We start from the raw sequence: 14,769 nt of genomic DNA on the forward strand, positions 1-14,769 counted from the left end.
GTAATTAAACACTAAATTAGTAACCAGAACACCCTATAATAACACACAACAATGTTGTTGAATTCAACAGTGTAGATTTATTTTTTTAAATGCTAATAATATTTATAACAATATTAATTTACATGCTTTACTAACTGTCAATATTTAGACTCTAAACTCCACATAACCTATCTAAACTCCACATAACCTACCAAAACCTATATAAAAGAAATAATTAATACATTTTCAATTCCAAAAAAAAAAAAAAAACATACTCCAGTTGTGAAAATTATATGAACTTTACATGTCACTTCTGTTAAAAAGTTAATTAATGTTTAAGGATACCTAATAATTTATTTGAGTTCTATAGCCCGGCCATTTGTCCTCTTGCATCTGTTACATCAAGCCTACTGTTTTCCGCTTTCCATTATTCTCTCTGGCATATTTCAGTCATGATTTCGTCATGCATTTGTCAGCCATTTGTTTGAAATTCGAGTTTGGGCGTGCATCGCATTCGAAGCTGAGAGGTGCACTAAAGTTGCTTTCGCTTTACGCATATGGATACCCCAAATGTTTTGTGCTTCGCTGGTTCAAAATTTAATTAAATTCTATGATAATAGATTTAAATTTTACATTCTTCTATATAGATATCACAAGATTTACGGACACTGCACAAGATTTACGGACATTGCTGAATGACAGATATGGAAACTGGACTGTTTTAATAAATCATAGAGTCCACAGATTTTTACATGAACTTATCACACTTCGGTATCATGCACTGACTGAAAGCCCCAGTCGTAATTCGATATGGCTGCACACTAGCAAGTGTGTAAAATAACGAAAATACGATGCAAATTTTATCGCAGAGGATAAAGAGTTTGGTCGGCTTCGGCCAAGTCATACATTCAACTGCATTTCGATATCTTGGTCATCCAAGGGGCATTTTGGTTTTTCCACGTCGCTCCTCTCTTTGATAAAGTCGCGTTGTTTGCCTCCATCCATCTTTTCGTTTTCAACGCGTTGGCTCTTTTTGGCTCGATAAACACAGAATAAAATCATCTGAGCCAACCCTAATGGCACACCGACAAAGTTTGGTGCCTGCAAAAACAAAGTATGATTCAGTTGTAGCTTATAACGCCAGAGGAATTCTCTGATATAAAGTAGTAACCTTACCATGATGATGATATCCTTGCTAAGAGCGCCATATACCGTCCACAGCACACTTCCAAGGAAAGCAAAGAAGGAGAAATAGAAGCTGGGCATGAATTCCACGCTCTTGGTTTGAAATACCGTTCTCTGCAGTTTAAGAAACTCCGTAAGAAATATTAACAATAAATGCCATGTTGTACACGTAACAATAACTAAATCTAAACGATGGATCCGCCATTATAAAGAGCTAATGCAGTGTAAAGCTTACAATTACAGATAGTGGAGAAGCGTAGAGAATGGCAGTTGCCACTATTCCTGCAGTTCCTACAACGGCCTTCCTTTTGTTGTGATCATGGACAGCCAAAAAGGAAGTTATTGCAATAGTTCCAAAAACCATCAACACGCCTATAACCATTCCTACCATTTTCCTCTGCAAGAAATATTCTTTGAACATTAACTGATCTATGTCATGTTGATTGACAAAAATAGGCCTTCTGGAACCTCAAAACTATTTGCAGCAAATAAATATGACAAGATAATACCTTGGGTTTAGGTGGAGCGAAAGTGAGATAGATGCAAATAAAGCAGCACTCAAGTAGGATGCCAACAGCATTGACAACCATAACAACAATGTTTTCCCACCCATTTCTGATTAGAGGCGATCCATACCACGTGTACAGAATGCAGTTGTACAACGCTATTGCGTATGGAAAGCCTGAAAAACTCTCCGTACTTCTCATTTGGATCACCTTCTTGAATGTAGTTCTGTTCAGGGTTAAAATATTATCATCGTTTATTAATACCATGAACCTCTCTGCCTTTCTCATTTGAATAACTCGCTTCAACCTAGTACTATTCAGGGCGATTACACTAAAATAATATCAGAAATTAATAATATGGGTTATGCGGTGATAACTATTACACTTACATAGATGCTCCGTACATAAGAAGAGCAATGGCACTTCCTGTAAAGTCATGTAAGATAAACCAGACGCTGACGTTACTATATAGTTCAGCTACAGTTTAACAGGAACTAGAATCTAAACATTCAATCTATACGTCCAACTTGAAAACTATGACGTTTATAATAACAGAAAAAAGAGAGCAAACATAATATTGCGGAGTATGGTAGCGTTGACGAACCTAAAATGTCAGCCCCTAGACGTACAAAGTTATTCATCGTTTCTATGTTTTGGAAACGCGAAACTGCGGTATGGTTAAACTTAAAAGCGAAAAACGAGGGGGTGAAGATACTATAGTGTGGGGTGCATACTTATAGCTCTGTTGTAAATTTTACTTCCATTCGTTGAAGGGTTCCAGGAAGGTGATCTCTGCGGGTCCCTGCACGTATATTGTCACCTATTAGACAACAGAGCAAAAGACGAGATGGTAGCATAAAAATATCACAAAGGCTGGGTAAATATTCGAGAACAGCAAGGTAAAAAAACCATAGATCGGCATCTATTATGATATTCCACTGGGTTAGGTTCATCTGGTTTGGTTTGGTTTTGTTTAGAGTAATTAGGTTTCCAATTTTCCCACCTAGAAAATCATGAAAATTCCCATATGATTTTGGTAAAATTAGGCAAATTTTTTTGTAAATATAGGTTAGAGTTGTCAAGCTCTAAAATTTTTGGAGCCCATAATTTTTGACATCGAGCTCTAAATTTTGGTGGCCAAGAGTTTATGATATCAAACTCCAACAAATATTCCTAATCATAAAAATTATCATTTCCTAAATCATAAAATCTAATTTTCCTAAATCATAAAATCTAATTACCCTTTAAGTATTGTACACGCAACACTCAAACAACATGAAATGTAAAGCATGAAAGGATATAAAATTCTAAAATCACATAGTTCGTGTTCCCTGATGTCATTGAAAAAGGTAAGGTCTCGAGAGTGTAATTGAGCTCTTATCCAGGAATTATATCCAAGTTAAGGTGGTGAGAGAGTAAGTGAGCTCTTATCTCGGAATTATAACTAACTTAGCTCTTATGTGGCTATACAAATTATAACTAAGTTCTCTATTCTCCAAGGTAGGCGTGGGATTCAGGGTAGTGAGAAAGAAGGCGAGGTAGCATAGTTCACGAAATGGGTAGGGTAATAGCCCAGAATATTTGATTTGCGTCACCCCGTATTTTGAGAAAATAGTTATGGGATAATAAAGAATAATATAAGAATATGATTATGAAATTAAGGAGTCCATCTTAAACATGTAAATAATATCAATGGTAATATATAGTATATTATATTATATTTCATTCTGAATCAGTTTTATGTTACCATCATATTACCCACTAACAAAGTAAAAGCTATTCCATGAACAATCGTAAAAGCTATTACAAAAACAATTTTTCATGTGATACGTACTATGATAAATGTAATTGATACATTATATCAATTATATTAATAAATTTTGTTGAAATATTGATAGATATTAATGATATAAATTTAATAATAATTATTATATTATTATATCCATAATAATAAAATAATATTATAATATTAATGAAATAATTATAATTATTAATAATTACAATTTATAATAATAATTATTATATTATAATAATAATTATTATATTATAATAATATGATAATATTATCTATATCAATATAAATCCAATGCATTATAAACCCATGTAATAATATTAAATCTAAAGGATTAATATTATCAATCTAACCAATTATTATAGAAAATCTAAGAGATTAATAAATCCAATAGTCTAATATTAAAAATTCAAGAGATTAATATTGAGAACACAAGGTATTAATATTATAAACTATAGGGAATATTAATATTATACATATTCATGGTAAACCCTCACATGAATATTAAACACTAGGATTAATATATTAAATGTTGATAATATTAATAGGATTAGTATTATAAACCCTTTAGTTTTGTAAATATGATTCATAAAAGCCTAGAAATATATTAAAAAAACAATTTAGAGTGATTTGAAAGATTTGAAAGAATCTTTTCATAAAATTTTAAAGAATGTTTCCATGAAATTTTGTGTTTATTTATTTTTCTATTTTCAAACAATTCAATAATTTAATTTCCTAAAATAGTAAATAATATTATTATAATAGTAAATATTTGCATGTTATAGAAATTAATTTTTTAATTTGAATTGAAGTTATCAAATTTTGACTTATTATTTATAATTATTAAAAATAGCCCAAGGAAGAGAGGTTTTGTTAAAGCTTTCGTCAAAGATGGTAAGGGTCATAAGGTTAAGACTGACACATTTGATCAACATTCAGGAGCTCACCTCCGCTTCATCCAAGGGACGACAGAAAATATTGTGAGAATCTTGAGGAAACATAATGTTCCCTCGACCTTTAGACCCCTCAACACCATTAGAGGCTCCCTAAAGTCGGTTAAAGACTAGGTGAACCCTATGGATTTTGAAATGTGTTTATGTCATCACATGTTCGTGTGGGTCCTCATACATAGGAGAAATGGGTTGGTTTATTGACCAAAGGGTTAAAGAACATGTTTTTGCTAACAGATGACTTGAAAATTAGTAACTGTTGGATTTCTGCCCTCTCCTCTTACTCTTTCCCCTCTTTTTCTGAGCTTTTTATCCCTTTTTGTTTTATAGAGGATTCCCTCTCTCTTATTATTTATTTTTATTGTTTTTTTAGTAATATTATGTATTTGTGATGAATTTCAATTATTACTATTAACATTTGTTATTATTATTAATAATATGTTTTTTTCTTAACACCGCCTTTTTTATTTTCTATATAATTTTAAATAGTTTTCATTTTATTATTGTTTTTTTATCCCCTTTTATTATTTATTTTGTCTGTGAATATATATATATATATATATATATATATATATATATATATATTAATTTGGTTATATTTTTACTTTTATTCTTTTTAATGCACGCCCTCACTTTTTATTTTTATATATTTATTTATCCTCTTTATTATTTATTTATTTATATTTTATTTAGTTTAGTTATTTAGTTATTTATATATTTTTATTTTATTTTATTTTACTCAATTTTTCCTATTTCAATAATCAAATAAATAAATACATTAATAAATAAGGAATTAATAAGATAATTAATATATTAAATATTTATTTCAAATAATTAGATTATTATTTATTAATTATTTAAGAAATTTAATGTAAATAGAATTTTGGTTGGTTTATAATATTATATATATATATAAATTTCGCTCCCCACTCAAATATAGTCGTTTTCCTCTAACCGTTAGGTTGACCTATCATCTTATTTAAACTTCCTCCGAGATTTGCCTCTTCATCTTGTCCTGTAGATGGACCATACTTGGTGGTTCGAAACGGGTTGACCAAATACTCTCTATGTGATTTTTTCCTAAAATTTTCTTGAATTAACAAATGAATGGATATTATTAATTTATATTAATAAAAATATTATTATTATCATTATTATTTAAAATAATAATATTATTTAAAATAATAATCTAAATATTAAAGTATGGGCCTCATCAGCAAGTCGAACCAGGGGGTGGTTTTGCCTTGTGCTAGGAGGAGGAGAGAGGAAAAAAATCGAGTCAACTAAAGGCTAGTGTAAAAACATCACCCATGGTAGTTGTGTCTATGATAACAATTTTCTTGAGTAGGTTTCTTCTTATAAATATTTGGGTATTAACTTTCCTCATCAGCTCCACTCAAATTATAGCATCGAGAAAAGAATTATTGGAGGTTTCAAAGCTTATTATTTGCTAGAAAACAATTGTAAGGCAGTTGATCTTTACATTTGGAGTAAAAAAAGTTCCTCTTTGAGACTCTCATCATCTCTGTTATCTTATAGATATGTGAAGTTTGGGGGTGCAGTATATCTAGGGAGTTGTGGAGAAGTATTGAGATGATCCAAAAGCAGTTCATAACCTACAACATCAACATCAAGGGAAATACTCCGTATCATATCCTCTTCATCGAAGTTGGCCTGTCCCCCATTGAAAGTGCGACTATGTTTACATATATGATGTATAAGAAGAAGCTTCACAATATGGAATCCAAGAGGCCCCCAAAAATTGCTTCTAACTTTAGTCAAAACCCACACATGTGCCCCAAGCTTGGGTGGCATTAGGATGCTCAGTATTTTCTAAAAAATTTTGGGATTAAGGAGGAGATCATCATGGGAAGCAAGGACAATATCAAAGATACCATTAACCCCAATTTTAGGGACAAGATGTGGGATGTTAAGAAGATGGAGGATAAAAGGAAGCTAAGGTACTATAAGGAGGTGATCAACCCCACCGTTGATAACCATAATTATCTCTCTATGTTGACCAGCACTAAGAGTAAAATGAATATTGCTAGGATTAGAACTAAATCTCGTGAACTTCAAAGTGACGCCAAGCGATCGTCTACTCCCAAGACTCCATAGTATGATAGAATTTTCCAGATTTGCAATACTAAGAAGGTGGAAGATGAAAATAACTTCCTTCTAGACAATCATGGCTTCCCGACACAATAATGGGAAAACAATGGGCTCGATGCCGTAGATGCAAAAGTTCAATTTCCCTCTAGCTACAGAAGTCAAATAAATTATTAGCTATCCCTAAACATTTAATAACCTTTTAACATAAGTGACAGGTAAAGTTCATATGATTTCCACAATTATACAATGTTGTTTTTGGTTGGAGTTAGAAATGTATTAATTACTTCTTTTGTATAGGTTTTGGTAGGTTATGTGGTGTTTCAAGTCTAAATAAAGTGATAGTTATTGAAGCATGTGAGTTAAAGTTGATATAATTATTATTAGCATTTTAAAGATTCTTCTAAATTGTGGAATTCAATAACATTGTAGTGTGTTATTATAGGATGTTGTTATGACTTATCTAGTGTTTAATTATTATAGCAACTTAATTTTCTCCTATGTCTCCCATAGTGGTATCAGGCTAGGGAATTTGAAGAATCCTCTACCTAAGAATGAATCATGCTCTTGTAGAGTTGCTACCGCAACCATTGCAGATAATATCCTCTACCAAGAACCATAGTCACAATACTCGAGCCCCCATATTAAATTGTAGTCACGAGCCTACAGCCTCGATTGTAAGCCAACTTCTTAAGTGTTTCCATTGTGATCTTGCATCACAATAGTCACTTTATCATTTACAAAAACTTTTAAGTGACTCAACTTGATATTGATAGGTGTTTGAACAATAGCTGTTGAATGAACCATTTTCATAGAAACCTCTACCATTTTGAGCAAGGGGCTACCATCATATGTGGGAAGCCAGCAATGCAACAAAGAAAGAAATAGAGAGGTAAACCAAAACAATGGTTTGTAAACCCATTTCCATTAAAAATGCCCTAGTATAGAGGACCATTTTCAAATTCATTTGAGAGATACACCAAATTAAGGACTTTGGAGACCCACATCCATTAAAAACTCCTAGTTATGTTACTTTCATAGTCTCTTTTGTTGAGGGGGTGATGAGAAACATTTGGTATTTGAGGAAGCCACCATATCAAAAGGATGAGCATTGTGAGCCCTAGTTGTTTGCTAGAGTGGAATCTACAACTCTCATTTGTTTTGCATATAAATTGTAATTGTTTGAAGTTTTTTTGCAAGCTCAAGACGATGATAAATATCGGAAAATATCATATTCATCAAAGAATGGATATTTGCAGTGGTCCTTATCTTCCACCCCCTCCTATTTTATTGGGTAGAAATTATGAATTGTGGGAAATTAAGATACTAATAGATTATTTGGGACATTTTTTTGAATGCGTTTGAAGAACCCTCAAGCCAGGTAGCCTATGAGGCCATGACTCAAGGTTAGAGGGAGAAACTTGAAGAGAACAAGGAGTATGAAACATCATTGTTTCTTATTCAAAAAGGCTTGGATGAGAGGATGCTTCCTAATATTGCTACAAAAACCACATCCAAAGAAGCTTGAAATATTCTATAAAGGACATAAAGTGAAAATGTCAGCAACACCGATCAATAGAGCATTGCAGTTGTTGACGAAGTGATTTTTGTGACAAAAGAACTAGAGGATTTTGATATTGCAATATTAATTTAAGAAGTCATGGAAGGGCCTATCGATGTAGAATAATAAATGTAAGACATGAAGAGTGTAGCTGTCATAAACAATATAAACAAATTTAATAAAGAAATTTTCGAAGAAAATAATGATTTTGTATGAGACGAAGAGAGAAAACATGGTGAAGAAAATGAAGATACACATGTACATGATGAAATTGAAACCACCTTTGTTATAAAAACCCTTTTGTTCCCCCGATGTAGATATCATTATATGAATTTGTTTATCTAAATTTACGTAAAAATTCAAACGATGGTTGGGATGTAGGAGTCGACATGGATTCAAAATTTGAGGAGGAAAGGTTGCTTGTGCAGTGTTTAAGGCAAGTTAAGTGCACCTCATAATTGTACCTTACATATCCCATGACAAATTAAATGACATTAAAAATAGATAGTAAATTTTGGTATGGGCAACCTAAGTGGTGGAAATTATATGAACTTTACATGTCACCTATGTTAAAAGGTTATTAAATGTTTACGGATAATTAATAATGTATTTGGCTTCTATAGCGAGAGGGCAGTTGAACTTCTGCATCTACGACATCGAGCCCATTGTTTTCCCAATATTCTGTTGGGTGGCCATGATTCTGCCATGCATTTGTCCCCTAGGATGAAGCGATAATAACCAAGCAAGCATTCTTAAGAACATAATATCATTTTATGGATTATGAAATTTATGATCATTTTAACTAAAAAAGCAGAAGCATTCAGGTAGGATGGAACTATAATTAAATTGTATGCTACAATCTACTAGGCCTTAGGGGATGATAGGAAATTAAGGAAATGTGAATTTTGATTTTTTTAATGGGATTCAGGATTTGGGATTTAAATGTTGGAGAGTGAACTCTCTTATAGAATGGAGAAATCTTGAACATTTTTTTTTGCCTCATAATATGTTATGAAATGAAGTTCCAACTAAGGATCTTGCATGTTCGAATTCAATGACATGAATGTATTTTCAACAAATATACGTGCGTTGCCTTCTTATTTTAAAGGTTTCTTTCCAAAGCTATAAAGTTTTGGAAATTGTTTTTTCATTAATATTTAAAATGACTTTATTGTTAGCTTTCAAAAAATTGGAATTTATTCCTTTTTTTTCCATAAAGAACAGAGATTTCAAGTAATTAAAATCACTATTTGCGAACATTAAATGTTGAAACCACCTCAAAATAACATTTAAAATGATTCTTTTTTTTTTAATATTTTTTCATATTCTCTCGAGAGAAACAATAGTTGGAATTATGGACATATAGTCTGTATAGAAATGGTATGTTTTTAATCTCAGCTATTGTCCTTGAAGAGAAAAAAATGTAATTGTCTCTAAAGAGACAAAAATGAAAGTCTCTTTATAGACAAAAATGAAAGTGTCTCTATAGAGACAAATGAAACTGTCTCTTAAGAGGCACTAATGTCTCTATCTTTGTAGAGACAAGAATAATATATGTTCTATATTGTCTTTATAGAGACAAATTTTTAAGACAATAATTTTGAGTAATCCGTTTAAACACAATAATTAAGACAATACACAAGTTTCCTTTTTTCTCAAGTTAAGACAATTGACTCGAAAATGGTCTTAAATATTGTCTAAAAACACCCCCCACAAGTAGTAGTGTGGGTTTACAAACCCTTGATTCGGTTTATCTCTCTATTGCTCGCTTTGTTCCATTGTTTCCTTCCTACATATGATGGTAGCCCCTTGCTCAAAGTGGTAGAGTTTTCTCTGCAAATGGCCCATTCAACAATGGTTTTTGAAACACTTCCCAGCATTAAGTTGAGTCGCATAAAGTTCTTATTGATGATAAAGTGACTACTGTGACTCAAGCTCACCATGACAACACTTTAGGGAAGCAACTTACAATCGAGGCTCTAGGCTCGTGACTACAACTTAAGATGGAGCTACAGCTTAAGATGGGGGCTACACTATTACAACTATGGTTCTTGGTAGAGGCTCTTAAGTGCAATGGTTGGGTAACAACTCTACAAGAACATCCATCATTCTTAGATAAAAGATTCTTCAAATTCCTTAGACATACGAGGAAATTAAATTGCTATAGTAATTAAACACTAAATTAGTAACCATAACACCCTATAATAACACACAACAATGTTGTTGAATTCAACAATGTAGAATTTTTTTAAATGCTAATAAGATTTATACCAATATTAATTCACATGCTTTACTGACCGTCAATATTTAGACTCTAGACTCCACATAACCTACCAAAACCTATATAAAAGAAATAATTAATACATTTCTAATTCCCAAAAAAACACTAATTCCAAAAAAAAACAACATACTGCGTTGTGAAAATTATATGAACTTTACATGTCACTTCTGTTAAAAAGTTATTTAATGTTTAAGGATACCTAATAATTTATTTGAGTTCTATAGCCCAGGGCATTTGTCCTCTTGCATCTGTTACATCAAGCCTACTGTTTTCCGCTTTCCATTATTCTGTCTGGCATATTTCAGTCATGATTTCGTCATGCATTTGTCAGCCATTTGTTTGAAATTCTAGTTTGGGCGTGCATCGCATTCGACGCTGAGAGTTGCACTAAAGTTGCTTTCGCTTTAACCATATGGATACCCCTGTTTTGTGCTTGGCTGGTTCAAAATTTAATTAAATTCTATGATAATAGATTTAAATTTTACATGAACTTATCACACTTCGGTATCATGCACTGACTGAAAGCCCGAGTCGTAATTCGATATGGCTGCACACTAGCAAGTGTGTAAAATAACGAAAATACGATGCAAATTTTATCGCAGAGGATAAAAAGTTTGGTCGGCTTCGGCCAAGTCATACATTCAACTGCATTTCGATATCTTGGTCATCCAAGGGGCATTTTGGTTTTTCCACGTCGCTCCTCTCTTTGATAAATTCGCGTTGTTTGCCTCCATCCATCTTTTCGTTTTCAACGCGTTGTCTCTTTTTGGCTCGATAAACACAGAATAAAATCATCTGAGCCAACCCTAATGGCACACCGACAAAGTTTGGTGCCTGCAAAAACAAAGTATGATTCAGTTGTAGCTTATAACGTCAGTGAGAACAAGAAACACTATACGCCAGAGGAATTCTCTGATATAAAGTAGTAACCTTACCATGATGATGATATCCTTGCTAACAGCGCCATATACCATCCACAGCACACTTCCAAGGAAAGCAAAGAAGGAGAAATAGAAGCTGGGCATGAATTCCACGCTCTTGGTTTGAATTACCGTTCTCTGCAGTTTAATAAACTCGGTAAGAAATATTAACAATAAATGCCATGTTGTACACGTAACAATAACTAAATCCAAAACGATGGATGCGCCATTATAAAGAGCTAATGCAGTGTAAAGCTTACAATTACACATAGTGGAGAAGCGTAGAGAATGGCAGTTGCCACTAATCCTGCAGTTCCTGCAACGACCCTCCTTTTGTTGTGATCATGGACAGCCAAAGGAAGTTATTGCAATAGTTCCAAACACCATCAACACGCCTATAACCATTCCTACCATTTTCCTCTGCAAGAAATATTCATTGAACATTAACTGATTTTGAACTGCCAAATGATACCAAGGATCTATGTCATGTTGATTGACAAAAATAGGCCTTATGGAACCTGAAAACTATTTGCAGCAAATAAATATGACAAGATAATACCTTGGGTTTAGGTGGAGCGAAAGTGAGATAGATGCAAATAAAGCAGCACTCAAGTAGGAAGCCAACAGCATTGACAACCATAACAACAATGTTTTCCCACCCATTGCTGATTAGAGGCGATCCATACCACGTGTACAGAATGCAGTTGTACAACGCTATTGCGTATGGAAAGCCTGAAAAACTCTCCGTACTTCTCATTTGGATCACCTTCTATGCGGTGATAACTATTACACTCACATTGATGCTCCGTACATAAGAACAGCAATGGCACTTCCTGTAAAGTCATGTAAGATAAACCAGACGCTGACGTTACTATATAGTTCAGCTACAGTTTAACAGGAACTAGAATCTAAAAATTCAATCTATACGTCCAACTTGAAAACTATGACGTTTATAATAACAGAAAAAAGATAGCTAAAATAATATTGCGCAGTACGGTAGCGTTGACGAACCTAAAATGCCAGCCCCTAGACGTACAAAGTTATTCATCGTTTCTATGTTCTGGAAACGCGAAACTCTGTGTCTGCGGGATGGTTAAACTTAAAAGCGAAAAACGAGGGGGTGAAGATACTATAGTGTGGGGTGCATACTTATAGCTCTGGTGTAAACTTTACTTCCATTCGTTGAAGGGTTCCGGGAACGTGATCTCTGCGGGTCCCTGCACGTATATTGTCACCTATTCGACAACAGAGCAAAAGACGAGATGGTAGCATAAAAATATCACAAAGGCTGGGTAAATATTCGAGTACAGTAAGGTAAGAAAACATAGATCCGCATCGATTATGATATTCCACTGGGTTAGGTTCATCTGGTTTGGTTCGGTTTTGTTTAGACTAATTAGGTTTCCAATTTTCCCACTCAGAAAATTATGAAAATTTCCATATGATTTTGGTAAAATTAGGCAAATTTTTTTGTAAATATAGGTTAGAGTTTTCAAGCTCTAAAATTTTGGGCGCCCATAGTTTTTGATATCGAGCTCTAAAATTTTGGTGGCTCATGGATTTTGCTGATACTAAATCCATTTACATTATCAAAAACACAATTAAAAAGCTTTAAAATTTAGGTGGCCATAAATTTTTTATGTCAAATTCCAAAATTTTCATGGCCAAGAGTTTTTGATGTCAAACTCCAAAATTTTGGTGGCCCAAAGTTTTCAATAATACTAAATCCATTTTTCACATAAAAACAATTAGAACACTCTAAAATTTTGGTGGCCAAGAGTTTATGATATCAAACTCCACAATTTTACAAATGTCTAGGGTTTAGTGTCCTAGATTTTAGTTTATTGTCTAGAATTTGCTCTAGTTTGGAAATGCCACTCAGTGCTGCCTTTAGGAATGCTTTGATGGTTGTTGCCTTTTAATTTCCCGTGGCTTTTCTTTACGTCATTCTGCCTAGGTACGCATAAGCATTATTTTCATTCAATTGGGAGTTAAAAAATGTTTTCTATTCATTTTTATTATTTTGGTGCCTTTATGATGTATGGTTTTTTATCTTATAAGTTTATAATCCCAATTAAAAAAATAGAAATCAATAAAATTAAGGTTTTGAGTAGTATGATATCCCCTATATTATATTGTAAATAATAAAATTTATTGATGATAAAAATAAGAAATATAGATCAAAAAATTTAATTAGTTTACATTTAAATTTTTTGAAATAAAATTTACGTAGCTCAAATTAAGTATATATGTCTTCCCCATTCTTGATGAAATATCAATTTGACTTAAAATCTTAAACTAATCCACTTTAAATTTAAAATCATCATAACTATAAATTTTCTATGTCGTCCAATTAGTTTCAACATTATGCTACATTTAAATTAAATTGTTTACATACTATTCTTTTAGAACATAGCCTAAAACATTAAAATGTATTTTACTCATGATATACAACTACCAAGTAAAATGGGTTGTTATAAACACTCACCATAAAACTATTAAAAAGCATGTTATTATAAACCTAAAATTTAGGTAGTCCTCTCATTATCCCGACAACAAATATTCCTAATAATAAAAATCATCATTTCCTAAATCATAAAATCTAATTTTCCTAAATCATAAAATCTAATTACCCTTTAAGTATTGTACATGCAACACTCAAACAACATGAAATGTAAAGCATGAAAGGATATAAAATTCTAAAATCACATAGTTCGTGTTCCCTGATGTCATTGAAAAAGGTAAGGTCACGAGAGTGTAATTGAGCTCTTATCCGGGAATTATATCCAAGTTAAGTTGGTGAGAGAGTAAGTGAGCTCTTATCTGGGAATTATAACTAACTTAGCTCTTATGTGGCTATACAAATTATAACTAAGTTCTCTATTCTCCAAGGTAGGCATGGGATTCAGGGTAGTGAGAAAGAAGGTGAGGTAGCATAGTTCACGAAATGGGTAGGGTAATAGCCCAGAATATTTGATTTGTGTCACCCCCGTATTTTGAGAAAATAGTTATAGGATAATAAAGAATAATATAAGAATATGCTTATGAAATTAAGGAGTCCACCTTAAACATGTAAATAATATCAATGGTAATATATATTATATTATACTATATTTCATTCTGAATCAGCTTTATGTTACCATCATGTTACCCACTAATAAAGTAAAAGCTATTCCATGAACAATCGTAAAAGCTATTACACAAACAATTGTTCATGTGATACGTACTATGATAAATGTAATTGATATATTATATCAATTATATTAATAAATTTGGTTGAAATATTGATAGATATTAATTGTAAAATTTAATAATAATTATTATATTATTATATCCATAATAATAAAATAATATTATAATATTAATGAAATAATTATAATAATTATAATTACAATTTATAATAATAATTATTATATTATAATAATATGATAATATTATCTATATCAATATAAATCCAATGCATTATAAACCCATGTAATAATATTA

At 32.2% G+C, this 14,769-nt stretch overlaps 1 protein-coding gene and 1 pseudogene across 1 annotated transcript; both read right to left on the minus strand.

Annotated features, from left to right (window-relative positions):
* Positions 1–740: 740 nt before the first annotated feature.
* On the minus strand, positions 741–2,311 carry LOC149260161 (bidirectional sugar transporter SWEET3b-like). Its single transcript, XM_089457055.1, has 7 exons — positions 2,242–2,311; positions 2,060–2,147; positions 1,674–1,896; positions 1,400–1,561; positions 1,156–1,278; positions 886–1,080; positions 741–800 (listed from the first exon to the last, which is right to left on the minus strand). The coding sequence occupies exons 1-7, from the start codon at positions 2,309–2,311 to the stop codon at positions 741–743; spliced, it is 921 nt and encodes a 306-aa protein (XP_089313181.1).
* An 8,546-nt stretch (positions 2,312–10,857) lies between these two features.
* LOC149260162 (bidirectional sugar transporter SWEET3b-like) lies at positions 10,858–12,040 on the minus strand (annotated as a pseudogene).
* Positions 12,041–14,769: the final 2,729 nt, after the last annotated feature.

Source organism: Pinus tabuliformis, chromosome 6 (assembly GCF_031772625.1).
Source record: "Pinus tabuliformis cultivar Carrire ecotype Pingquan chromosome 6, CPIR1, whole genome shotgun sequence".
NCBI lineage: Eukaryota > Viridiplantae > Streptophyta > Pinopsida > Pinales > Pinaceae > Pinus > Pinus tabuliformis.

Excerpts from the sequence above, each read along its gene's own strand:
- LOC149260161 (XM_089457055.1), bottom strand. The coding sequence starts at position 2,311 with ATGAATAACTTTGTACGTCTAGGGGCTGACATTTTAGGTTCGTCAACG. Across the intron at positions 2,148-2,241 it reads ACCATACTCCGCAATATTAT|CTGAACTATATAGTAACGTC; the intron begins GTTTGCTCTCTT and ends GTTAAACTGTAG. Across the intron at positions 1,081-1,155 it reads GCAAGGATATCATCATCATG|GCACCAAACTTTGTCGGTGT; the intron begins GTAAGGTTACTA and ends TTGTTTTTGCAG.